The 27,389-nt window shown below is 43.0% G+C and overlaps 1 protein-coding gene across 2 annotated transcripts; it reads right to left on the bottom strand.

The window, feature by feature from the left end:
- Positions 1 to 441: 441 nt before the first annotated feature.
- On the bottom strand, positions 442 to 27,140 carry PEX5 (peroxisomal biogenesis factor 5). 2 transcript variants are annotated; one of them, XM_042453230.1, is made up of 16 exons: positions 27,005 to 27,140; positions 24,531 to 24,722; positions 23,159 to 23,194; positions 22,755 to 22,887; positions 22,427 to 22,561; positions 17,581 to 17,686; positions 15,772 to 15,862; positions 13,771 to 13,893; positions 13,437 to 13,529; positions 13,191 to 13,310; positions 12,431 to 12,574; positions 10,568 to 10,638; positions 8,403 to 8,618; positions 8,105 to 8,270; positions 3,247 to 3,404; positions 442 to 1,593 (listed from the first exon to the last, which is right to left on the bottom strand). In XM_042453230.1, the coding sequence occupies exons 2-16, from the start codon at positions 24,678 to 24,680 to the stop codon at positions 1,392 to 1,394; spliced, it is 1,944 nt and encodes a 647-aa protein (XP_042309164.1). In that variant the 5' UTR covers positions 24,681 to 24,722; positions 27,005 to 27,140; the 3' UTR covers positions 442 to 1,391. The 2 variants fall into 2 exon arrangements, with proteins under 2 accessions (XP_042309164.1, XP_042309165.1); XM_042453231.1 differs by lacking the exon at positions 13,771 to 13,893 and having other exon boundaries at positions 27,005 to 27,138.
- Positions 27,141 to 27,389: the final 249 nt, after the last annotated feature.

The raw sequence follows: 27,389 nt of genomic DNA, 5'->3' as shown, positions 1-27,389 counted from the left end.
AATAGTTTAATTAGTGCACATATTTTCATTCATGCATTCATGTGTGTTCATATTTTAACATTTCATAAGGAAATGACATAGTTCAAATTAGAACTGTTTTATTAAAGTAAATTCACTATTGAATTCAATGCATGTGAAGATTTGCACATAAAAAAGTTTGGGAAAAGGAAGAGGAGGAGAGATAAAGGCCTCCAAGTCTTGCACCCCCCAGGAATCCTTGCCTCCCCCTCCAACCTGGGAGTCCCATCCAATCATCTGAGACCACTAAGCTAGAGGAAATTAGTAGTAGATAAAACTAGTTATCTATTTTGCACATAGAGTAGGGAAAAAAAGTGAGGAAAGGGAATATTCTATTCCTTTTCTCATAATTTGCAGAGATAGACAGGAAAGATACCAATGCTGCAAAGATGGAAAACCTTCATGCATTTAGTGAAACAGCAGTTTAATTTGGCAAGTTTAATTATTTTACCATCTATTATACAAAATATTTTACAATTTAAAAACATCTCCCCAACAAAAAAATCATATACAGATATTTAAAGAGCCAATTACACAAAAGAAGGGAAATCATATGCACAAAGATAACTAGTCCCCTCTTACTTTACAAGAACAGTATGGCGGAGGAATAATTAAGACATAGGCCCTGCCCTGCATGTTGAGCTTTAGTTAGACCCCTTTTCCTCTCCCCCACCCTAGCAGTCTCCTTTCTGGATTAAGTACAGTTAGACAGCTGCTCTGTTCTCCCCCCCCCCCCTCCGCCATATCTCTGGGGCAGGGAGAAGGGGTGGACAGAAACAAACACGCATGTGGTGCTGGTGCACAAAGATATGTTTTCAGTCACTTTGTATTGGACTTTCAATGTTAGCAGCACCTCAGAAGGCAAGTGCCCAAAATTCCACATCACGCTCCATCCTCTGAAAGGGAGTTTTAAAGACTGTGTATATTTTGTGCCAAGAAAGCTACTGTTCATCAGTCACCTATGCAATGTTAGCACACACTCATTTCCTATCTTGCTGTCCCAGAATTTTTTTCTGCATACACTCTCACAGGCAAAGGGCAACAGCAACAGCCTGCCATTTAAAACTGTACCCAGTTTTCCCAAAGTATCTGCTTCCCTTGTAGAGTGAAACTTTTATCAGACTAAGGGAGGATCCAGTCACTTGACTGTTCCCTGGATGTAAGACAGGTTACAGGAAATTAATTCTGTCCTGGGTAGCCCACACAAAATGTGAGTGATCTCCCCAGAGTGCAAGGAGAGTGAAAATGGGGCTGGGTGGGGGAGGTGGGGCTGCCTCACTGAGGCACATGTGCGTTTAGGAAGGAGAAGAGAGAAGAGGTCTGTGTTGTTGAGGAGGGCTCACCCTGCACTCGCAAGGGAGCCCATCCAGGAGTCACTGTTGGATGCCAAACGCCTGCAGAAGGGTAGGAAGGTCCCTGGCATCTGCCGCCCCATAGAGGTCACTCTGGCCCAGCATGGAAAGCGCCATACGGAGAGTGCTCCAGATGTTGTCCGACATGGCACCCTGCTGGCCTCGCGGGCCCCGGCTCTTCTGCTGCATGTGCAAGGCTTCTAGGAAATGCTCCACCGCCTCTCTGTCAAGACAGACAGATAACATCCATGGTGAATACACCAGTTCTTGTTCCATTTTGGAAACTAAACAGTGTTGGGCCTGGTTTATCCCTGGGTGGCAGACTGTCAGGGAATGCCTAGGATCTCTAAGCAAGGCTAAAGAACTTCCCTGCTACTCTGGGGAGCCATTGCTGTAAAAGGCTACTGAGAATACTGGGATAGAGGGACCAATGACCTGACCTCCTAATAGCACAGAGAAGATACACCGCGACCTTTAAGCATGGGGGCAGGGATGCTTCCTGACATAGGCTCTAACTGCTGACAGTCAAAATGCACTAATGTTCCATCTTTACCTCTCTAACAGGTTTTGTATTCTGAGAAAGAAAAGATGGAAGAAGTCGTAGGAAGGTTACATGGGATGGTTACAAGTTGACAACATCCTGTAAACAGGGTAGGAAAATGGCATCTTAAAAGCCTTGCCTGGATGCACCCAGATGCCAACTTCAAGGTTTCCATCTATGCCTCTTTAAAACAATACAGGGACAATGTACTTGCAATTAATGTTTACCATATTAAGTGTACTCCCATTTGACTCTGCAAGTCATAAAGCCAGGGCAGGAGCCAAGAAAAGCCAGGAGATGCTAACTCATCTGCATGCAAGTGTCATCTGCATGGAAGCATCAGCTGGAAATTCCTTTTTCATCTCCTGATTCTGCCAAAAGCTTCCTAAATGTCTCCACAGACATGAAACTTTTCTTTCAGCTCCAAGTCTGTAATTGGTTATATATGTGAGTATACTGATCTACCTCACAAAGTTGTTGAAAATACTGGCTCACATAATGGAGAAGAACTCTAAACTTAAGTAATGCTCAGTTTTATCCCACTCCTGGGTCTAGTTCTCAGTAAGACAACTTCCCTATGGAGGGCCTGCACATGGAAAACTGATGGGGGAATTTGGCTCCACTGGATCTCTGGAACCTTTCAAAAGCATTCAGTGTTCACTAGGTACAGGTCTGCTCCTGCTCCTGGATAGCCAGCACTAGTGAGAGGTGGATGCTATGAAACCTGATTAGAAAATGGGAAGTTAAACATGGACTAGGTTCTCTCACCAACCTCTCTTCAATATGATTAAGGGACTGAATCCAGATGATAAAAGATGCAGATTTATCCTTTTTTTTAGCCCAGCCACCCTCAAAATGGTGCCCTCCAGATGTGTTGTACTTTCCCTTCACCGCAGTTTCCCATCATCCTACTACACTTGGTTATCATTGGTTAACCAATGAAATGATGAACACAACAGGCCAGCAAATGTGCCTACACTGACATGGATAAAGGCACTAGTAGGCACTCCTATAACAGCTTTCATTGGAAATGTTTTTGAGTTACTCAAAACGTATGGGAAAGTAAAGTTCACAACCACCCAGCACAATCCACACTCCAAAACACTAACAGGGAGGTGGTGAACCACAATTCTCAACAGACATTTCAGTACTCGGAAGAAGAGGCACACCACTCCCAGAGTCAACTCACTGTGGTGTTACTAAATCAGAAAAAAAAAGGTTTAGGAACTGCACAGAAAACCTGGTCAAAAGCACTAACGATAGAAGGACTTTCTCTTTCCCTTTTCCTCCTTGCTCTTGAACAACTCTCAACCACCTTACCAAATCCCAACTCACCTATGGGCCCCTAGGTTGATGCAGCTAATGCCCAGGTTGTAGCGGGAGCGGATGTAGCCTGGCTGTAGCTCCAAGGCCCGCCTGTAAGCTGCCACAGCTTCTTCACTCCGGTTTCCATTGGCCAAGGTAGCTCCCAGCTTGTTCCACAGGAGATGATCCTGAAGGAAGGAACTAGACAGTCAGACAGTGTGGAATAAGGTTTTCTAAACAAATCACTCCACAGAGATACCACATTCATTTCAGGTATCTCAGGCTTTAAAGACTTCCCCCCTCACTCCTCCAGCTGAGTTATCCTCCAAATGTCTCCCCATTTATTATAAGTTAAAAGCCTTTACAGATGACGTACAGGTTTTTTTGGAACACACAGAAGGATTGAATCGAATTTTGAAAGAATATGGAAATATATCTGGTTTTAAGATTAATCAATATAAAACTGTGATTTTGTCCAAGAATACAGCGCGCCGGTGTCATATGTGGACGCGCCTTACGCGGCTTGAGCATACGCACTCAAGCCGCGGGGCGCGCGGGGCGGCACGTCCCATTCAATTGAATGGGTGTGCGCGCCCGTTGCACCCCGCACGCCACCGTGCACGAGCCCCATTGTTTACAATGGGGCTTGAGCATAGGCGGAATTCGCTTTACGCGGAGGGATCCGGAACGGATCCCCGCGTAAGGCAAGGACCCACTGTATGACAAAGAAGGAGCAAAAGTAATTGTGTGATAAATAAAGTTTTCACACTGTGAAAACTGTTAAATATTTGGGAGATTATCTTTCAGAGAAAAATTCAATTATGTTAAAAGTATGGGCCCAATATATTCATGCATAATCACAAATATACATGAATGTATGAATGAAAATACACACACTAAAGAATCAAAAATATTATTCATAGGCTATGCTGAGCGGGTGGAGGGGGGAAACGATGGTCATGTGTAAAGGGGAAAATGTTTGAGAATCACTGTGATATACCATTTAAGCAATGTCAGAAGGATGTGTCATCTCTCATCTGGCAAGGCAAAAGATCAAGAGTTAGATTTAAGATATGAAAAGATGAAAAAGAAAGAGATTTATGCTTCAGAGCATATTGTATGTTGCTTAACGTGGTTTAAGGATTTGATAACTTTGGGTGCTATAGCTAGAGAATTTTGGGCTTCATGGTTATTTCTGGTATAACAAAGCTACAGCCAATTCAAGTTTTAATAATCATTATGTAAGGTGATTACCATTACGTATCTCAAAAACATATAAATCTAGATTTTATTCAAGATTACCTCTTTGGTGTTCACTGATGGCAGTGTTTTTTTAAAGAGAGAAGTATATACTAAAGTTAAATCAATGAGTTACAAAACTTTTTGACAGTAGAAAACAAGCAATTTAGATTAAAATTAAGAGAAAAATCAAAATCTGAAGGATATGCGAAATTGGTTTTGTAATAGCAATTATTTGAAATATTTAAAATGGACCAAAATAATCAAGGGTTTGAAACAATGAAATCTGAGTTTGTTATTCAATTATGTACTGATAATTAACATTTCATTGTTAAACTGTTATTGAGATATGAAACTGGAGAGGAACAGGTAAAAGACTATACGTATGGTAAAATGGGCTAAAAATATTGGTTCCCAATTCAAATAGAAAAACTGGAAAAAGATGTGGACACAGACTTTAAATTTACTTTATGATTTGAGACAAAACCTTTATAAAATGATGTATAAATGGTAATTAACTCTGGAGAGATAATTAAAAAAATTCAAAAATAGTTCAAATAAACATTAGAAATGTAAAGAGAAGATTAGGAGTTTTTACCACATGTGGTGGACTGGTGACAAAGCATGGAAATATTGGGCTCAAACTCACTTAATGTTGGAAAATATTTCTGAAGTGAAAATACAGTTGAAACCAGAGGCTTTCTTGTTGGGAATGAACAAATGAACAAATCAGTAAGAAATTCAGAAGGATTTACAATAGAACTATGCATGTTAAAGGATGGAAAACGACATTACCCCAACAAAAGAGGTATGACTGATGAAGATAATTGAATTTGCTGAAATGGATAAATTGACAGTGTTGATTATGGAAAAATCTTTGAACAGCTTGAAAAAAGATTGGGAATTAATTATTTCCTTTTTGAAATCCTACTGCAGCTACACTTATGTTTCAGGTTTTGTAAATAAACAGAGTTTATATGCACTATCATATAAAGATAGTTTATTACAGTTGGCCCTCCTTATCCACAGATTCAAACATCCATGGCTTGAAAAAATTCCCCAAAAGTATAAATTCCAAATAGCAAACCTTCATTTCCCGTTTTATATAAAGGGATATCATTTTGCTCTGCCATTATATTTAATGGGACTTTAGCATCCACGGATTTTGTTATACACAGGGGATCAAACCTCAGAGGATAACAAGATCCCACTGTAACAGCAGAATATAACCACCAGTTTGGGGAAGTCAGTAGAGCTAGTATTGTTTATTTTTGTTCTGCTGTTTGTTGTTCTGGAAGTTTTTCTTAAATATATGTTTAAGGGGGGAGATGGGCTTTTCTTTCAGTTCCAAATCTACCACTGTAAAGACACCAAGCATCTGAGGAAGTAGACTCAAGTCTATGAAAGCTCCAGCTACCAACTCTTTCAGTTTGTCTCAAAGGTGAGAAAGATCCGTATGCATATTGGTAATATATGTGAGTATACTGATCTACCTTGCAGGGTTTCTACAAAGACTCAGATAATGGACAAGACTCAAGCAAGGTTATGTAAATGCTAAATATTATCCAACTCCTGGGTCTAGGTTTTAATAAGACAACAGCCTTGTAAAACTGGTAGAAGAATTAGCAGCTCCACTGGTTCTCTGGAAACTCTCAGTGGCATTCAACACCCACTAGCTACACGTCTGCTCCTACCCCTGATCCCGGATAGCCAGCACCAGTGCTAGCCAACAGCACTTTCCAACAGCTGCAACTAGTTGATCAGCTGAAATCAACGTCACATTTAATTTCTGTGAGATTAAATCTCACAGAAATTAAATGTGACATTGACTAGTTGCTGTTAGCTGCCCTTGAGTTGGCCCTCACTCATGGCAACCCTGTAGATCCCCTCGCCTCAACTTCACTGCTCAAGTCCTGCAGGCCTAACTGAGTCTATCCGCCTAGCATGAGGTCCTCTTTTTCTGCTGCCCTCCACCTTTCCTAGCATCATTGTATTTTTCTAACGATAATTTTTTTTCTCATGATGTGGCCAAAATACTAAAGCCTCAATTTAGTGATCTTGGTTTCCAGGGAGAGTTCAGGCTTTATCTGTTCTGGAACTCATTTGCTTGTTTTCTTGGCTGTCCATAGTACTCTTAGTACTCTGCTCCACCACCATATTTCAAATAAATTTATTTTCTTTCTATCGGGTTTTTTCACTATCTAGCTCTCACATGCATATATATATGGTGAGGGGAAATACGATGGCTTGAACAATCCTCTTTAGTGTGACATTGAGTACTCATGCTCAAATTACATTCAGATTACATTGCAGTAATACTCTCTAGATAAAGCCGTCTTTAAAAACAATCCAAAAATTTCATCTTCTAAAAAAGCTAAGTTAGCAGAGTCTTGAAAAGAGCATGTAATAGTTCTTATTTATTTTTGTGGGATACCTCTTTGTTTCCAAACCCAATTCAAAGGGCTGGTGATAGAGCTGAAAACCCTAAACAGCCTTTGAGTTGGCTAACCTAAGTACCACCTTTGCCTTCATGAACTTGCTTTTGCCTTGAGATGGACTTTGGAGGCCTAGTGCCCCATCACCCTTAGTCACCAGGGCATTTCTGATGGTGGTGCCAAAACTAGGGAGCAGCTACCAGAGGGAGTAGTGTCCAGCTCTCTTTGTTCCTGCACGCAGTCACACTTTAAAAAAGAAAAAGAGCACATAGCTTATATTGTCAGCAATGGCTGTTGTGGCAGTCTTGTTTCATCATCTGATCTCATGCTGCAAATTGAGCTCATTATACTTTAATCAGTATTTGTTTTAAATCTAATTAACTGCAATTTTAAATGTTTTCCCACGACATGTTAAGCTTTTGTTTGAAGTTTTTAAGCCAATCTGTCTGGCTTCATTTTCTGACTTTTTATACCACTACTCCTCCACAGAACAGCATGGTTTATGTATGAATCAAATAAAAATAAGCATGTGGTTAGGCTGCATTAATTCAAATTGCAGATGAATCACTATATGGCTCAATGCTCCTCCATAATGGAAGCAGCGAGCAAAAAGTAGCAGAAACCACAGCGACCATCCCCCTACAGAGGTGACCAGCATGGTAAGGAAGACACTGAATGGGGTAAGAGGTGTCAATACAATGAGATTGTTAAAAAAATGCTTTGCAAAACCTTATGAATCTGCCCATAGATATAAGACAAGTATTTCCTAAATGTCATTCCTCCAGCTATAGCTTTGGGCTGCTCATCTATGGATCAGTCACATGAACTATTACTGCACTTCTGTTGTTGAACTGCAGCTCTTACCAGCCTTTGCCAGTATAACCAATGGCAGTGGATACTGGGAGCTATGATCCAATAACGTATGGAGAGACACAAATTACCTATCGCTGTTATGATGATAAAAATTCCATGGGCTCATTCTGGAGTTTAGGAGAAAGGAAGAAGCCCTCTACACAAAAACCCTATGATAAAATCATCCCAGGTCCACATCAACTTGAACACCCATTGTAACAGATGTGGAGGTGCATTTGGCCAGACAGTAGCATGACCCTGGCACAGCCTACCCCATCTGAGTGAGAGCACAGCCTTACTTTGCAGGTCTCACCTTCACATCCCACCGCCCTCCTTTCCCTTTCTCATGCCCCACCCCTTACATTTGGGCGGGCACTCAGTGCCGCAGTGAAGCAATCCACAGCCTTCTCATATTCACCACTCAGGTTGAAGAGGACACCTAAGCCACACTGAACATCAGGATCCACAGCAGAGGTGTTGCTGCATACGGCGGCCAAAAACAGCTCTTTTACTTCCACAAAGAGTGAGCTGGTAGTGAAAAGAACAAAGAGATGTACCATACTAATTGAAGGACTAAACTAGCTCAAATCATGCTGCCACACCCATTCCTTCTCCCCGCCCTTGTTTTTATAGTTCCAGTCCATCCCTTTACAGACTCACTCATTTAAGAGAGAGCCCAGGACACGCTTAGAGGGCCCAAGATCCGGACCGGGGCTGTCCTCTTCAGGCTCCTTCCCCACGAGGTGAGCATAGTCTGGCTTGTGGCGCAACCAGTCCCGCAGGGTCTCACATGCCTGTTTCTGCAGTGATTCATTGGTGAAACTGACAGCCAGCGCCATGAGTGCCGTAAGGTTTCCTGGCTGCAGCTCCAGGCACCTGCAGAAGGGAGGTACAAGCACAAGATTCCAAATCAGAGCGACAAGACCTGTACACCCTCAAAAGGAAAGTGGTCTGGGAGAGGACAGGAGGGAGAAGCTCCATGACTTGCCTGACTCCAAAAACATTCCCTGACTGCTAATATCCTCTGCTGGCCCTGATGGCTGAGAGGGCTTGGCCCCTTCCCAATTGGGGCAGGAAAGCATGCTGGTTGAAAAGATCTCTATGCTAAGACACTTCTGAGTCCCCAGAGTCCACCCTTCAGCCTCAGACTTAGAGCCTTCCTTAGATTAATCAGGCACATTGTGCCACAATATACAGTCAGCCCTCTATATCCATGGATTTTTTATCCATGGATTCAACAGCCCATGGCTTGAAAATATTTTTTAAAAAACATAAATTCCAAAAATCAAACCTTGATTTTGCCATTTTATATAAAGGACACCATTTTAGGTATGCCATTGTATTTAATAGGATTTGAGCATCCACGGATTTTGCTATCCACTAGGGGCCCTGCAACCAAACCCCAGCAGAAACCAAGGGCCCACTGTATTAGTATTGTACTAGAAAAATCTTTAAGTACTGTTTTTCTGAACTGAACCTTTAATAAAATGGACCTATCACATTCGCAGGCTAATGATCTGTGGACTAGGTGTACATGGTCCACCACATCCAACAGCGATACATGCATGCATTTATTAATATGGGGCACAACTGCCCATGTTCTTTCCCATCGACAGGGCTCCCCAGAACTGAACCCCCACAGATGGGAAATATCCACTGGGTATCCCAAAAATTGGGATAACTGTATCATATTAGGTACATAATATATTACATTTTCTTAAAGCAGCAAAGTGATATTTACCCTTTAAAGGATGCTAATGTCACTTTTTTCCATTTTTATTTGGCTTTTTTTCTGTTGCTTCAAAAAATTTCTTATTGTTTCAAAATTTCGAGAACTCTTACATCTATAGAGGATCAACATTGGTGCGATCCAGATTGGCATTTTGTGCCGGCCTGGCCACGTACTAGGGTTGCACGGGGGTGGAGCGACCGCACGCCTCACAACCCTAGTACGTGGTGGTGGCATAATAATGGCAGAACCCTGTATACATTGTTACGTAAGCGCTGCACGGCATTCACATGTTGCTGCACGGCACTTACACAATGATGGCTTTTCGCGGGTTCTTTTTCTGCCAGAGGGAAGCCGCGTGGTTTGGTGGCTGCAGCTTCGCTCTGGAGGAAAAACAGGCACCAGCAGGCCGCCATTTTTTAGTGGTCTGTACTGCACCATTGTTTGATCCCGGATCCAGGACTGAACAATGGCTTACACTCAATGACAGAAGATAAATGGGCAAATCTTACAGCTCCAGCTACCCATGAACATGTGTTTTTCTAGATGTCAACTTTGAAAAAATGTATATAATACAACAAATCTGCTATGCACTTTCTCTTTCTACTTTTTTCTTTGTATAGTATTCATATTTTGAAAATCCAGTTTGAAAATTTAGCTTTCCTGCATGGCAGGGGGTTGGACTGGATGGCCCTCGCGGTCTCTTCCAACTCTATGATTCTATGAACTAATTCTATTTTATATTATTACCTACTGTTTATATGTATTTTGAAGATTGTACGCCATTGGCAGGTTTTATATTTTTATTGATTTAATTATTTGTATGTAAAGCGCTGTTTATATTTACAGTTCTATAGAAATAAACTATAATAATAATAATAAAATACAAAGAGCACTTCATTTCAAGCAATTACAAGAAGTATGACAGATTTTGTTTCAGATGTACAAGAGAAGAACTCGAAGTTTATCTTTAACAAAAGGCACCATAGAACTGTCAGACTTCCAGCACGCTAACATCACAAGTTGTTTCAGAATCTATGATGGAAAATCAGTATGGAGATATTATTTTTTCCACATCCTTAAATAAGCTACTCACCTCCTGAGGGCACTGATTGCTGCAAGCTCCTGTTCATTCTCGGCTTGTGTGGTGCCCAGGTACTGCCAGGCCTAATACAAAGATAAGGAGTACAAAAACCTTCATATTGCACTGAGCTGCAATGAATAAGGAGCTATTAAAGACTATTTTGTGCCCCTCAAAACATCCATCTTTTCAGGGACCAGAGACACAGGGAGAGAAAGAATGCATCTACTTAGTGTCAATGAAGCCAGACCAGCCATATAGCACAGCAACAAAACTGCTAGCAAAGTATACCAGAAGAGTGAGTGTTTATCTAATTGCTTCAGCAAAGGACTGATACATTTCCTTTACAAAGGCCTTGTTCTGCCTCAGTGATGCCACCACATATTGGGTCCTGTAAAGTTATTATGCTGCCTCTGCTGCCACCATTTGAGACACTCAAGTCAACTAGTTATTAAGGTACAAGTATGTACCTTAGAAGGAGAATCTTTCTAGGGGGTTGTCCTTCCAGCTCTGTGGCACTCTCTCTTCAGCTAAGACCCTTTAATAATACAGAATTATAACACTATGAGTCTACTTTAACTATCATAGCAAATCCAACAGAATCCTGGGATTTGTAGTTTGATCAGGCACTAGAGTTCTCTGGCAACTCAGTCAGTCAGTCAACCTTTATTAGGCATAGAAAAAACAGCATGCATTTACAATAAAACTTCAGAATCATTATTAAAATGTAAACCATAATCTTGTTGCCTCCACCAGAAAATTGGCCATTAACCTGGTGATATGTGGGTTCCGAACTTCCAATAAGTATTCCACTGATAACCCATTCAAAGAGATATTCATTTCCAATAACCTTCTTAACAATTTTTCCCTTGGAATTACATACAATGGACAAAGCAATACGATATGATGGAGCCCTGGTCCAGAGCTGAGACACATCTGGAATGCCAATCAGCACCACCACAAATTCCAACAAACAGTAGAAGCCATCCCCTCCACAAAGCAAAATGGTGGCCATAGCACTTCTGTGACCACTCCCCCTGAATGTGACACCTCTGGATGCCAGTTCCCAGTGGAAGACCACTGCCTAAATAATTATGAGGATGCATTGCCTCATGCTCATTTTTAGAAACCCTTTTCTTTGCAAGAAGCCATTTTGTCTCTTTTTTCAGAAGCATCCAATATTCACACAAGTACATTACTACATTTCCCTTCAAAATGGCAGGTAGTCCCCCCAATCTGTACAACAGCCAAATGGGGGATGATCTGTACTGTGTGGATGCAAAAATTACCAATCCACATTTCAACAGAAAGCATAAACCATCTGCTGGTGAGGAGGAGCAGCGTTCCTAAATGCAGAACTACCACAGTGCTTATATCCTTTGCAAATACCGTAAAACCAGCTGGATTTTTGGGTGCAAAAGCCTAGCTGCATCCTCTAGGCCAAAAAAGACTGAAACATTCAAAATCATTTGCACAAAAGGCATCTGGGCACCAGTCCTACCATATTCCTTCCAAATTTCCTGTACAGTTTACCGTACAGAGAAAGGCGCTCAGTAATGGTCAGAAATGCACTAGAGACCTGTGGAAGCTTCTTGAGAAAATGCAAGGCTCCTCTTTGGTATAAAAGGGCTTTTGGGGGCAGCAATTATATAAAATGCCTCCTCAAGCTTAAACTGACTGTTTGGTTAAGGAGTAGCAGGGTGGAAGTGGAAGAACCCCAGTCTTGCTGCAACCATCCTTCTTGCACCAAATAGCCACTACTAAAAGCCTTCTCTGCAGCACCAGCGAGCTCCTCACCCTTGCAAATGTGCCCCCTTCTGCCCCAATTCAAGTTAACAGAGGAGAAGAGTACAGCATTATTCTCCCTCCTCCACGTACCTCCATGTGATTGGGGTTCTGTTGCACGGCAGCCTCAAAGAATAAGACGGCATTGGGCAGGTCACCTTCTTCCAGACATTTCAGCCCTTCTTCAAAAGCATGTGGATGATCCCGTACAGGGTTTTCTTCTTCAAAGTGGTATCCCTGTTAAGGTGGAAGTAAAGCAATTGGTAGTTGATTCATAGTCAGAGCTTGAGAAAGGGGCAGCTAAACCTCAGCCTGTGGGAAGCCAGAAGACAACTTGGGGATCTCATAAAGACTTCCACCTGCCTGCCCTCCCTTCTGCTGCTCCTCACCCAGTATCCAGGGCAGCAGTGAATGGCCTGGGCCCTCCTCCTGCAGGGCTTCTCTCTCACTTTCACCTCCTCCACTGCATATGGAGGAAAGAAGTCCCCAGTCACATTCAGAATATGGAAAGATCCATCAGCCCCTGGAAGCTTCCTTTCCTCAGGTTCCCTGGATGAAGCAGGAGGAAAGTGAGCATTGTGGGTTTTTGTGAACAGTGGCAGGTGGAGGAACAGGCAGTAGAATGGCCAATGGGGTAAGAGGGAGAGGAAAGGGAATAATATCTCCTTGCTCCCATAATGGGTGTTGGCTTATCTTCCATTTATTTATGAACCCCCAGTTGTTACAGGGGCTGTTCAACAATGCTCAAAGGGCTAATTGTGTGCCCCCTTGCACAACCAACAAGTAATGTGAAAAATGGGAAGGAAGCAGGGGAGTGACAGCCATGGGAACTGGTTTTTCTCTGCACTAGTACCTTATCGTAAGTGGCGCTGGCAAGATCTTCATAGTCTGTGAGCCAAGGATGGGCTTCTGCATCTCTCTTGGCCATCTCCTCCCACTCAGCCTGCAGCTTGTCCCAGAAATCCACATCGGACTAGAGAAGAACAGGAATGGAAGTTAAAGAGAGCCTTTCTACAACCTCCTCAAATAGATACATCAAAAGTCTGAGTCTCACGGTGGAGCTGGAGACTTTGCCCCTGCTTTTCCAGTACTGCATTACCTCCACAGCAGTTTTCGCCTGCTCAAATTCAGGATCCAGGCTCAGTGTGTCCCCAGAATGTGCAAACTGATCAACCCAGGCTTCAGAAGCATTCTAGGAAGAGTAGTAAATAGGAAGAGACACTGTCAGGGACAGATATACTATGCACCCTGTTTCTTAGAGTGCAATGCTGAGGCCGCTAGCACAGAACTCTGACTAGAAAAGGTCCTTTTCTATTCTTAGGCTGCACACTGCTCTGCACAAGTCCCCATTTCTGGTCCGCAGTTCTATCCCACTGTTGAGAGAGTAGATTACAGGGCAAGCTGCAAGGCCTTTGGACAGTAAGGAGTCCTACCTGCTGCTGTATAAACTCAGCTGCCCAATGCTCTGCCTGATCCTGGTCTGTGGGGGTTATGGTCACCCGATTTGCCTCGATGGACACCCTCCCATCTCCAATCTGGCGGACAAACTTTAGGAACTGCATAAAAAAAGGAGACACAGGCAGAGAGTGTCACTGTTCAGCCCGCTGACCAATCTCTTTCTATCTGAACTAGCCTGGACCCAGGACTAAGCACAAAAAGCAGAATAAAGAGGCAAGAGAATATATCTTCAGTTCTGCAGAGAAGCATGGCAGCCAATTAAAACAACAGTATAGAATCAGAAACAGATTTTCTGGGAGGCAACTTTCAAGCATGAAGTCAGGGTGGAAAATCAAATGCCCTGCTCCCATCCCTCAAGGCCTATTGCCAGCATACACTCCATGACAGGACCAGGCTGACAATGGGGGAAACTTGCCCTGGGAAGTTTCCAATTCCAGTATTACTACACTCTTGCAACACATGAGAGTTGGGGGGGGGGGTGAATGGAAATGAGCAACACTAAGTAATTTTTCAGAGGAGGAAACAATCATAATGAATTACTGTGGCTGTTGGTAAGTGCCATTCACCCAGCCCTCCATTTACAAAAAACCCACTGAGGATTCACTGCTGGACGTTAAAAGCCTGTAGTAAAATGAAGTAGTGCTAAGACAGCATAAAATCACTTACTGTGTGCTTAACCATCAATACATCTTAAGAATGATGTCCACGAGGGTTATAATTATGCTAATAGAATGGCAAAAGACCAACCAGTGACCCTCCTGTCTGTAAAGGATTTAAACCCAGAAATCACTAGCCCAAATCCAGAATTCTACCCATTACAACACATGGGTGACATTCAAGCACTTATATTCTGGGGAAACTCAAAAGTACCTCAGTGACTTTTCTCATGAAACCAAGTAGGTTCAATGAACCCAGTCTACAGTGGGCCCTCATCTAAAACTGCCAAAGCAGTCCAAAAGGCTTCACCTAACCATTTGTCATCGGCTGCCATGTTGGCTGATATGTAACTCTTTCAAGGCAAGGTTTTACATCTGCCTTCACAAAGTGATTGTGTGTGTGTGTGTAGGCACAGAAAGCCAGTGTGATGTAATGAATGTTGGAATAAGACTCTGGAGAGCAGCATTTGATTCCCAGCTTGGCCATGAAATCTACCGGGTGACAGTGGGCAAGTCACACACTCTCAGCCACAGAGGAAGGCAACAGCAAATGTCTTCTGAATAAATCCTGTCAAGAAAACTCAGGGTTGCCATAAGTCAGAAATGACTTGAAGGCACACAACAAGTGTGTACACACATCTTCAAGTTGACTGTCAACTTATAGTGACTCCAAGAATTTCAAAGGATTTTCTTGGGCAAGGAATATTAAGATGTGCCTTTGTTAGTTCCTTCCTCTGAAATATAACTTACAGCACCCAGGACTACCATATCATTTTTCCTCATGGTAAGGTGCAATTAATATACAGTCATCCCTCCGTATCCAAGGATTCAGCATCCACAGATGCAACCGTCTGTTGTTTTTTAAAAATATATCCAAAAATCAAACCTTGATTTGGCTGTTTTATATAACAGACACCATTTCACTACACCACTGTAATAGGATTGAGCATCTGTGGATTTTGATAGTCACATGAACCAAACCCCAGAGAAAACCAAGGACCCACTATAACATGAGAGTATGCTTTCATAATGAAAAGCCTACATGCTCACACTGAAAAGGAAACGTTTTTAAAATGTCATTTTTTTCTTTGTGAGTATGATATTTAAGACTTGGTTGCAAAAACAATGTAAGAAAATCATCACTTTTAACGGAAGAGGGAAAAATAACCTGCAAGCCTGGCTACCTATCACTATTTGGTTGGGGAACGAAGGAGTGCATACAAGTGTGCACCCACATATACACACCCACATCCTCATTCCACATACCAGTTTAACCAGCGTGCCTAGTCTCTATGAACAGAGGTATGGGTTTCTTTTTACCTCAGAATCATTCAGTTTGGGATCATCCACCTTTGAAAGAAAATCATTGGCAGTTTTCTTGAGATCATCTTCAGGCTGGTATTCCTCGTACCTGTGTTCAGAAGGCGCAAACTCCGTTCAGAACCCAACTAAACAATAGTGTATTTTTAAAATGGAAAAACAATGACTTAAAACATCACATAATCCACATTAGATTTTTATTAGGTTGACTAGGGAAAGTACTCACTCATCTTGCCAGGAGTTAGCATATTCCTTACTTCAACCCAACAAACCCTTAAAGCTGGCATAGACTGTATGGGAATCCCAAGGCCTCTGTTGTGGCCCATGGCCTCATCCCACAAACCGAAACAATAAGTGCCAAAAAGGGAAACATTCAGCTGCTGGAGCAGGAGTTTCAGGATTGCTTAGACCAGGAGGAGCAAGTCCCCAAAAACCTCTGAAGTCAAACAAAGGAAATAAGGAAAAGCCCAGTGACTTCCAATTTTAATTGCCCCCAATCCTCCTTTCCCCCTTTATTTGGTGTGACCTACAGTAGGCTGTGTGTGTGTGAAAATTAAGCCTCCAACCCAGTCAAATCTACCCACTCCTGTTTTAGAGTAACATCCCACAGCTACCAAAATTGAACATCTGGTGTGTGAATGAAGCCACAGTACCCTCACTGCTATGGTGCATCCCTACATACCCTTCTTTTGCCCCTGCACTGGCATCTGCCCATCTGGTCTTAAAAATGCTGTGTAGTGCAAGCATCTGCAAACAATGCAGATATCTTTCACTTTAGACATGGGGACACATAATTTGGGACTAAATGCGGCACCCATTAACAAAAAAACAGGTGCTGTAAACTATATTTCAGAAGAAGGGCCTGGAAAAATCCCACTTCTGAGGATTCCTTGCCTAAGAAAACACTGTGAAATTCATGAGTTTGCCATAAGTGAAGAGGCGACTTGAAGGCACATACACACACAAGGAGAACCTATCACAGGTTTTCTTGGCAACATTTGCTCAGAGAAGGTTTACTGTTGCCTTCAACCAAGGATGTGAGAGTGTGACTTGCCCTAGGTCATCCACTGTGTTTCCAAGCCAGAATGGGGAATCAAACCCTGGTTTCCCAGAGTCCTAGTCCAGCACTCAAACCACTACACATTGGCTCTCCACCCCTTAGCATGTTTCTCATGACAATGCACTAGAAGCATGGAAAATAATGTTCTAACACATGCAACTACCTTCAAGTTCACTGAGGCTTAGAAAGAATTACCATGATCTAGCCAACTAAATCAAAAGAGAAAGAACATTTTCACAGTGCAGTTTGATTAAAGAGTTCCACTAGCTGAGGGTGCTATAGATTAACATAACGAAGAGACCTGGAAGAATAAAGATACCACTACAACAGCAAGACCACAACCCTGAATAATAAAAGCATCTGTTCAGCATCCAATTGGAAGTGATGTCATTCCTTAAACAGCTTCCTTATTTGTGCTTATATAGCTTATATATTTATCATATATAATCATCAGGAACCTAGCAATGCTTCTAAAAAATGCTGAACTTTTACACATGAGATAAGGCATCACAGAAGTCTCACTCATTCATGACATGTCTTTTCAGTCTTTAAAAATGCATGGAAGTGAAGTTGTATCACAGTGTTATAACCCACAGTCCCTATCCCTTCTCTGTATCTGAATTCTACCACTGAAGCTGCAGGAGGTGAGTCAAAGATAGGGAACTATCAACTTTGAAAGTGCTAACTGGGATCAGAATGAGATTTCATCAAATTCAAACTTTCAAGGGAAGAAACTACTAAATACTCACCATTTATCAGCTACTGTTTGGTCTTCTGATTCGCCCAGCCACAACTTCTCCTCTGACTGCTCCAAATATTCTTCTGCCCATTTGGCAGGAGACACAGACAAGGGATCTTTGAAGAAATGGAGTGAAAAGAGGTTTTAAAATATACATGGTCTGACACTCTCCTGACAGGAAAGATGTACTCTGCCCCTGAGAAGTACAACTGCCACCCAGAATAACCACACAAGAACCTCTCTCATATACGGTCAACCTTCTGGCATTGCAACAAACTCACCAAACCCTTCGTTAGCCCTGCTGTCTGGGATTCTCTCAACTAGAAATGCTGAGCATCTATGCTCTGTTACTGGGTTTAGGCCATCACATTCAAAAATATGTGAAACAGCAAGGGGATGTTACTGTAAATTTTATGTCACCTATATGCACTTTCGACTAGCCTTCATAAATACAGTTGATTCACAAAAATCAATGTGATTTTATTTGACCTAGAGCTGATGAAGACAACACTTAAGAAACAATAACAACAATAATAAAATTTTGTCTATTTGATTAAGGAAACACTAACGCGATTTGGATTTGACTAGAAATCTAGAACACAGAGAAAAGGATGGAGAAATTATTGAGAAAAAAATAAACTAGCTCAAATTGCATCCTTTCTAGTAGGGGAGGCCACAGGCAAAATATGTCAAGCTAAGAATGGCTGGGAAATGGAGCCATGTCCTATGAGACTTTTGAAAGAGAGAAAGGAGCCAAGGTTACGGAGTTATATTTTCTAATTGAAAGAGAGAAAGGAGCCAAGGTTACGGAGTTATATTTTCTATCAGCAACAGCGTAAAATCAATCTACATGTGCCACCTAAGGATAATCCTTTATGCATTTATTGAAGTGGAAACTAGACCACAAAAACCTATGACATAACAGATTTGTTAATTTTAAGGTACATAGGATTTCACTGGTTGTGGTGGAACACTGTGATACAACTAACCAGGAGACAATTTGATTGTCCAAAAGGTGGAAGAGGCAACAAGGGGATCAGCTATTTCGGATCTGATCCTAACCAACAGGGATGACCTAGTTAATGGAGTGCAAGTGGTGGGATCATTAGGTGGGAGTGATCATGTTCTCCTGCAGTTTGGTATACAGTACAATGGAAAGGAGAAGCCAGGCATAGTCAGACACACATTTAAGACTTTAGGAAAGCAGATTTTAGTAAACTTAGAGAAATACTGGGGGTGATCCCTTGGTCAGGAATACTAAAAGAGAAGGGAATTCAAGATGGATGGGAGTTTCTCAAGGGGGAAACACTGAAGGCACAATTTCAAACAGTTCCAATGAGGAAGAAAAATGGGAGATGTCTCAAGAAACCAGGATAGATGACTAAGGAACTTTCAATTGAGCTAAGTTTTAAATGGAACATGTATAAGAAATGGAAAAATGGGGATATCACCAAAGACGAATTCAAACAAATAGCAAGGACATGTAGGGGTAAAGTCAGAAAAGCTAAATCACAGAATGAACTCAGGCTTGCTAGAGATGTTAAAAACAAAAAGGGCTTTTTTGGATATGTCTGTAGCAAAAGGAAGAAGAAGGAAATAGTAGGGCCACTGCATGGAGAAGATGGCAAACTGCTAACAGGGGACAGAGAAAAGGCAGAATTACTCAACACCTTCTTTGCCTCAGTCTTCTCAGAAAAGGCAAAGGGTGCTCAATGTGAGAATAAAGGAGCAGAGGACAGAATAGGGGAATTTCAACACAGAATAATAAAGAGATAGTACAGGAATATCAGGTTAATCTAAATGAATTTAAGTCTCTAGGACCAGATGAGCTACATCCAAGGGTATTAAAAGAACTGGCAAATGTAATATCGGAGCCATTGGCAATAATCTTTGAAAACTCCTGGAAAACAGGAGAGATCCCAGCCGACTGGCGGAGGGCAAACGTTGTCCCCATCTTCAAAAAGGGGAAAAAAGAGGATCCCAACAATTATCATCCAGTTAGTCTGACATCAGTACTAGGAAAGATTCTGGAGCAGATCATTAAACAGAGAGTCTGTGAACATCTAGAAGGCAATGCCATAATCACAAAAAGTCAACATGGGTTTCAGATAAACAAATCATGCCAGACAAATCTAATTTTTTTTAAATATAAAATTACCATATCCGACCATATCTCTCCGCCTCTACTGCCAAGATCCTGGTCCATGCCCTAGTGATCTCACGACTTGATTACTGTAATGTCCTCCTGGCTGGGCTTCCTCTTTCTCACCTCCGTCCTTTAATCTCTGTCCAGCATTCAGCTGCACGCATTATCACTTCCACCCACCGCTCTGACCACATTTCTCCTGTGTTGGCATCCCTTCACTGGCTCCCTCTCCCTTTCCGCATTCAGTATAAGCTCCTGCTGTCGACATTCAAAGCCCTCCATGGACTGGCCCCTCCTTACTTATCAGACCTTCTTTCTCTTTACCTTCCCACCAGGGCCCTCCGTTCTGGTAGTCAAGGGTTCCTGTCTCAGCCCAGGATTTCCTCTGCCCCATCCCGGATTCGCCCCTTTTCACTTGCTGCCCCTCACTCCTGGAACCTTCTTCCTCCACAAGCAAGAGCCATCACTTCTTTAACCAGCTTCAAAACGGAGCTGAAAACCATCCTATTCAGAGAAGCTTTCCCAGGCATCGCATAATTGTCGCTTACTATCTGATGTTCTGTTGTTGGCTGTTTATCGATCCATTTCCTGTATTCCTATGTACTGTATATGTATTATCCTACTTGTGATTATGTATTTTCCCTGGATAATGATTAACCATCCATTATGAAGCCTTGCCCTCCCTCCAGTCCATCTGCCTTGGTCCAGACCTCGGAGGTTGAGAGGAACTGCTGGACCTCTTACCCTTTCCCTCCACCACCCCCTTCTCCTTCTGTGTCATGTCTTTTTAGATTGTAAGCCTGAGGGCAGGGAACCGTCTAACTAAAAAGATTGCATGTACAGCGCTGTGTAAATTTACAGCGCTTCATAAATAAAGGTTAATAATAATAATAATAATACCAGCTTGGTAGATGAAGGGAATGCTGTGGATATAGTGTATCTTGATTTCAGTAAGGCTTTTGATAGGGTTTCCCATGACATTCTTGCAAACAAGCTAGTGAAATGAGGGCTAGACAAGGTAACTGTTACATGGATTTGTAACTGGTTGACCGGCCGAACCCAAAGGGTGCTCAATAATGGCTCCTTTTCATCCTGGAGAAAAGTGAACAGTGGGGTCCCACAGGGCTCTGTCCTGGGCCCAGTGCTATTCAACATCTTTTTCAATGACTTGGATGACAGTATTGGAGGTATACTTCTCAAATTTGCAGATGACACCAAGTTAGGAGGAGTAGCTAATACCCCTGAGAACAGGATCAAACTTCAGGATGACCTTAATAGATTAGAAAGCTGGGCCAAAGCTAACAAAATGAATTTTAACACAGAGAAATGTAAGGTATTGCACTTAGGGCGGAAAAATAAAACGCACAGATATAGGATGGGTGACACCTGGCTGAATGAAACTACATGTGAAAGGGATCTGGGAGTCCAAGTAGACCACAAATTGAACATGAGTCAACAGTTTGATGCGGCGGCTAACAAGGCCAATGCGATTTTAGGCTGCATCAATAGAAGTATAGTGTCTAGATCAAGGGAAGTACTGTAATAGTGCCACTATATTCTGCTCTGGTCAGGCCCCACCTGGAATATTGTCTCCAGTTCTGGGCACCACAATTTAAAAAGGATGTTGAGAAACTGGAGCGTGTCCAAAGGAGGGCGACCAAAATGGTGAAGGGTCTGGAAAACATGTCCTATGAGGAACAACTTAGGGAGCTGGGGATGTTTAGCCTAGAGAAGTGAAGGTTAAGAGGTAATATGATAGCCCTGTTTAAATACTTAAAGGGATGTCATATTGAGGAGGGAGCTAGCTTGTTTTCTGATGCTTCAGAGAGTAGGACCCAGAGCAATGGATGCAAGCTACAGGAAAAGAGATTCCATCTCAATATTAGAAGGAACTTCCTGACAGTAAGGGCTGTTCGACAGTGGAACACACTCCCTTGGAGTGTGGTGGAGTCTCCCTCCTTGGAGGTCTTTAAACAGAGGCTGGATGGCCATCTGTTGGGGATGCTTTGATTTAGATTTCCTGCATGGCAGGGGATTGGACTGGATGGCCCTTGCGGTCTCTTCCTAACTGTATGATTCTATGATTCTGAAATAGTTAAATCCAAAGAAGCATCAGAAGGGGTTAGAATGAACAAGTTCTCAATTAAAAAAAAAGTCAGGGCTAGTCCTATCATTAGGCAGAGCAAAGTGGCTGTCTCAAGTATCTCTTGTGTTATGAATCATTATTTATTATTGCCTTCTTTTTACTGCCAGGAAAAGGGTAGACAAGCTAGTGAGGTCTTCTGTGGTACATACCAGAATAATTTCATTGGCCTTAACTGCTACATATCATTTGTATTTTAAAGAAAGGGACAGTATTTGCTTACTCTGCCTCATACAGCAAAATGCACTGCGTCAACCTGAAAAATTAATAGTCTGCCAAAGAGGAACACTGTAATACAGAGAATGCCAAGAAAACAAGGTATCCCTGGTTCAGGGGAATTTCATTATAGCTCCAGTACTGCACCTATGAATTACAGGGCAACACTACACTACAATTTCCTCAGATATGACACCAGTTTATCATATGCACAGAGAAAACTCATAGTGGCCTGATACATGCAGGTTCTCCACATCTCTAGAAGAGGAGCTTGGTTAACAAATACAAAATCAAGAGATCACATAAAGCTCCAGCACAAGATACATCTGTTTTTCAAAATATCATCCTTACTTGTAACCTCAGCAATGAACTCTTGAGACCAGTCAGCTTCATTATAATCCGTGGGAACATCAACAACACTGTCAGCAGCATCAAGGAACTCTTTTGACCAGTTCTCAGACAGAGCCAGTGCTGCCACCCCTGGAGCTGAGGGACAGAAAAGAAGTCAACATAGATGTTCAAGTATTAATGCCATGTCACCCACAAGAATGTGAGCAGCACACATTTCCCTTCCTTACCCTGCTTACAAAACCCATTACCATGTTCCAAGGGAAGACAGGAATGGATTACCACCATCACACATCCTCATCCACTTTGCTGTTCCATGTTCAATATTTACCTCTTTGTGGGGCCTGCCGGAAACTGGATTGCTCGATTTCCTGCATCTCAGCCAACAGATCATCCATCTTGAATGTTTGAGGCGCATGAGACAGCAGGGGGCCATTCTGCTCTTGAAGGAACTCTGCCACCAGCTACCAGAAAAAATCCATATGAGTGTGCATGGGGCAAGCATGGTGTGTGTGTGTGTGTGTGTAAATACTGCAAAATAGCGAAAGGTTTTTTGCAACTCCAAGACTAACACATTTATTATGGTATAATCTTTAGAGGATTAAGTAAACTGTAGTCCATATAATCTCAGTCTTCATTTTTTACAATAGCTAACAAAGCCATTCCTCAAGAAAACACAGAGCACATGAGGGAATGGAAAGGAAGGGAGGAAAACAGAAACATGGAAACTCTTACTTCATCTTCAGAGGCTCTTCCAAGAGGTTTAGATACCTGCAGAAGAAAAGGGATTGTTATCTAATGCTAGAACAGGGAACCCAAAAGATAAAGAGGCATTTGGGAGGTAACACACTGACTTGTCCTTTGACATCTCAACCTTCCTATACTGCTTAATGTTTTCTGAAATGGCTTTTGTAGATTTCATCTAATCCCACATATTTTACTTATCAAATATAAAATAGATGTCAAATGATACAGACCTCCTCCTCTCCTACAATGGGTGGACCAGTTTCTGATATAATACAACATAATATATATTACGTATATTTATATGTGTGTGTGTATGTGTATAACATTTATATAGATATGTATGTGTATATCTATAATATTATGCATATTATATTTATGTATGTAATCTATAAATATTATATATATATTTATATATGTGTGTAAACAAATATAATGTATTTGTACATGATCTCAGCTAGAGCACAATGCACATACCTACAATAAAAACTATAAGACTCACAATCAGTAAGTAAGATCAGTCTTAAGAGACACTCTTGCAAAACAATTAGGATTCCCATATAACTGGTTCTTGTATCTGCCTGAACAAGACCTGATCTCCTGAAAGGAACAATAGCCAGCCTCTACAACTGAAAGTGGAGAGCAGACCTTGTCAAGCTAATTTTCCCAGCAAGTAGTGAGAAAATCATCACGACACTGTAACACAGGAATGGCTCTGATATAAGGAGCAGATGGACAGGCAGGTGGTTCTTTTGGCCTTGGCAAAACCACCAGCTCTTGGGTCCCTATCAAGCACATGGTGGACAGGTACCCTCCACCATCTCTCCCTGGGAGGACTGCCAAGATTTTGGGGTTTCAGTTATCCTTTGAAACTCTGCCTCCAAAGTAGAACACAGCTATAGGACAACCCCTTATTCCCACTTCACTCAGAAAGGCATGGGCTTGCTTTAGTGCACTACTTCTGGAAGCACTTGAGAAATTTCAAGTCACTACCCGTTGTGATTTTTGGCCAATGCTGGGCAACACAGCCTTCTATGGGAGATGAAAAATGGATTCTTGCACACTTCTTTGCAGGAGTGATTTGTAGAATTTTGTAGCTCAATCCTTTAACCCCACCACTACCACCACCACCGCTCCAGAAATTGTCCCTCAATGGCCATTTTTCTCCTGAAGAATGTGGTGGCTCCAGACAGTCAGAGAGCAACAAAATCACTGTGTTCCTTGGGAAGGGAGCTGGATGCCACCCTAAGCCAAAGAGCTCCCACCAACTCTAGCTCACCAGGAGAGGCGAGATCCCTTCTCCCGCCCCAAAGCCCGCACAGGAGAGCACAGCAAAGGCCTCCCTCCATTTTATTCTACTCACCACTTCTGCGGTGGGCACAGAGGAAGGCCAAGCAAGGGGTCCCCGGAGTCCTTCCTGCTGCAGACCCTTGTCCTGGGTGAAGTGGCTGGCCAGCTTCATCAGAGGGTTGGAGCCCCCGCATTCTGGCTCCACCAGGTCCCTCATGGCCATGGCGGGTGGCAGGGAAAGGTTGCACCCACGGAAGTCCCTCACCTGTTCCAGGGGGAAGGAAGGAGCAGGATGGTAGTCACTGACTGGCTCAGTAAGAACCCCTGATCTGGCAGGAGTTTTCCCCATAGATGCCAGATAGGTAGCCTAAATGGCTCAGAAGGCCCCATGAGAAATGGCCAACAGACTGTAGGTTGCTGAACTCTGTCAGGCCAGCCAACTAGTGTACAGTCTGTCCTCTGTATCCACGGATTCTTTATCCACTGACTCAACCTTACACAGATTGAAAATGTTAAAAAATATATTATGTGAGCCCTTGGTATCCGCTGGGGTTTGGTTCCAGGACCACCATCACCACCCCGGGCATAACAAAATCCATGGCTACTCAAGTCCCAATAAATACAATGCCCTAGTAAAACTGTGTCCCTTACAGTAAATGATAAAAACAAGGCTTGCTTTTTGGAATTTATATTTATTTTTAATATTTCCAAGCTGTGAGGTTAGTAGCTACACAGCTAGTAACCATAATTTCCAAATCATTTTAAATGGTACCTCCATATTAATGATTTGATTTAATGATTTGCAGGATTCCTATCTGGAGTTTAGCAGAGTATGGCTCACTGACAATATGCTTTCCTTGTCAGTCTAGGCCAGGGATTCCCAAACTCTGGTCTTAGAATCAGAGTTGGAAGACACCACAAGGGCCATCCAGTCCAACCCCCTGCCATGCAGGAACTCTCAATCAAAGCATCCCCAACAGACAACCATCCAGCCTCTGCTTAAAAACCTCCAAAGAAAGAGAATCCACCACCCTCCAAGGTGTCGAACAGCTCTTACTGTCAGGAAGGTCTTCCTAACATTATGGTGGAATCTCTTTTCCTGTAGTCTGAACCCACTGCCCTAGAGAAGCAGAAAACAGGTTTGCTCCATCTCATTTTCTCCAGGTGTTTTGGACTTCCGCTCCCAGAAGCCTCAGCCATTTTTGCCAATGGTCTGGAAATCTGGAAACTGAAGTCCAAAGTACTTGCAAGTCCAGAATGTGAGAATCACTGATTTAGGGCAAGTAACTGCCATGTAAAAAGCAGGTAAAGTACGAGGACTGTCTCAAGGAGAGCCCCAGTCCATTAAACTGCTTCTCCAGGTGGGTGCCGCTCTCCCCAAAATACAGTTGGCTATCCATATCCATGGACTCTTTATCCACAGATTCAAACAGCCACAGCTTGAAAATACAGTGTCCCTCCATATCCGCTGGGGTTAGGGGCACAGGACCCCCATGAAAGTGGGTAAACTGCAAATAAAAAGAAACACTTTTGTTTACCGAAGAGAACTCCTCTCTGGGAATCTCTAGATCCTCAGGTGCTACTCTGGGGTCAACATCCATTAGAAGTTGACCACAGAATCATGCTGGAGGACTTACAAATGCCCAGAGAAGTGTTTTCTCTAGGCCTCTCTATGATCCAGTGCAACTCTATGGTCTAGCAGAATTTCTCTGGAGGACCTTGAGATTCTTAGAGAGAACATATTAATTAAATCCGCAAATAGTCAAATGCAAAAACCAAGCCGCCAATGTGGAAGGCTGACTGTATTTTTTAAATATATATATATTCCAAAAAGCAAGCCATGATTTTGTCATTTTATGTAAAGGGGCCCATTTTACTGCACCACTCTATTTAATGGGATTTGAACATCCACGGATTTAGGTATCTATGGGGGTCCTGCAATAAAACCTGCCAAGGAATGCGCCCTGCCTCCTAGTCAGCCACAGAGCCCCAGGGGCCCACATTTCTGGAGAGAAAGGCTGCTGGGGTTCATACTCAAAAAACGGCTGCAGCATGGGAGTTGCAACACTCCCTCACTTAATGAAAGGCAGGTGAGCTTTTTTTTTAGGGGGGGAGGACTCTAACTCCCCAAATCCCCATCCATAGGGATACCTTTATGGGGCCAAAGACAAGCAGGTGAGTGGCTGGCTTCCCCTAGAATCTTTTTTGTGGGGAGAGGACTTTAACTTCCCAAATCCACCCCCATTGGGTCCCTTACACTCACCTGTAAGGGGCCCAATGAAAGGCAGGTGAGTGGCTAGCTTCTCCAAGGAGCTTTGAGGGAGTGGGAGAGGACTATAACTCCCCAAACCCACCCACAGGGATACCTTTAAGGGCCCCAATGCAAGGCAGGTGAGTGGCTGGGCTTCCCCCTGGAACTTGGGGGGGAGAGGATTCCCAGAATGCACCCAAGAGGGATACCTGCACCGTGTCTTTGGGTGGGCCTCCTCTCCCTGTGGGGTGGATTTTGGGGGTGAGGGTGCTTTGCAAGAGAGGGCCCAGGCTTACCAGGCTCTCGAGGCCTCTTTCTCTCCAGCTCCTCCTCCTCCTCCTCCTGCTGCTCCTCCTCTTCCTGGTCTGGCTTTCCTGGGAGTATGGTGCAAGAGGGACCCCTTCCCTTTGCTTTGCTTGGCTTTGCAGGGCCCACCCACAGCGCCTGGGGGTCTGCAGCCTTTGCAAAAGGGGCGGGGCCAACGGGCCTCCCAGGGAGGGACCACCCACCGCGCCTCCAGCCCCAGCAGCAGCAGTCCCCAACTGGGTCCTCCGGCCTTCCCTTGCACACAGGGACCTGGCCTCTCCTCCATTTCAGCCTTTCCTCTGGGGGGAATTCCAAAGCCCCCTCCATTTTGAGCAGGGCCAGGAAGCAGGCATTTCCATTGCTAGGAGTGTGTCT

The sequence above is a fragment of the Sceloporus undulatus genome, chromosome 2 (genome assembly GCF_019175285.1).
Source record: "Sceloporus undulatus isolate JIND9_A2432 ecotype Alabama chromosome 2, SceUnd_v1.1, whole genome shotgun sequence".
In the NCBI taxonomy this organism is placed as follows: domain Eukaryota; kingdom Metazoa; phylum Chordata; class Lepidosauria; order Squamata; family Phrynosomatidae; genus Sceloporus; species Sceloporus undulatus.
This window is presented reverse-complemented; position numbering and strand designations above follow the sequence as displayed.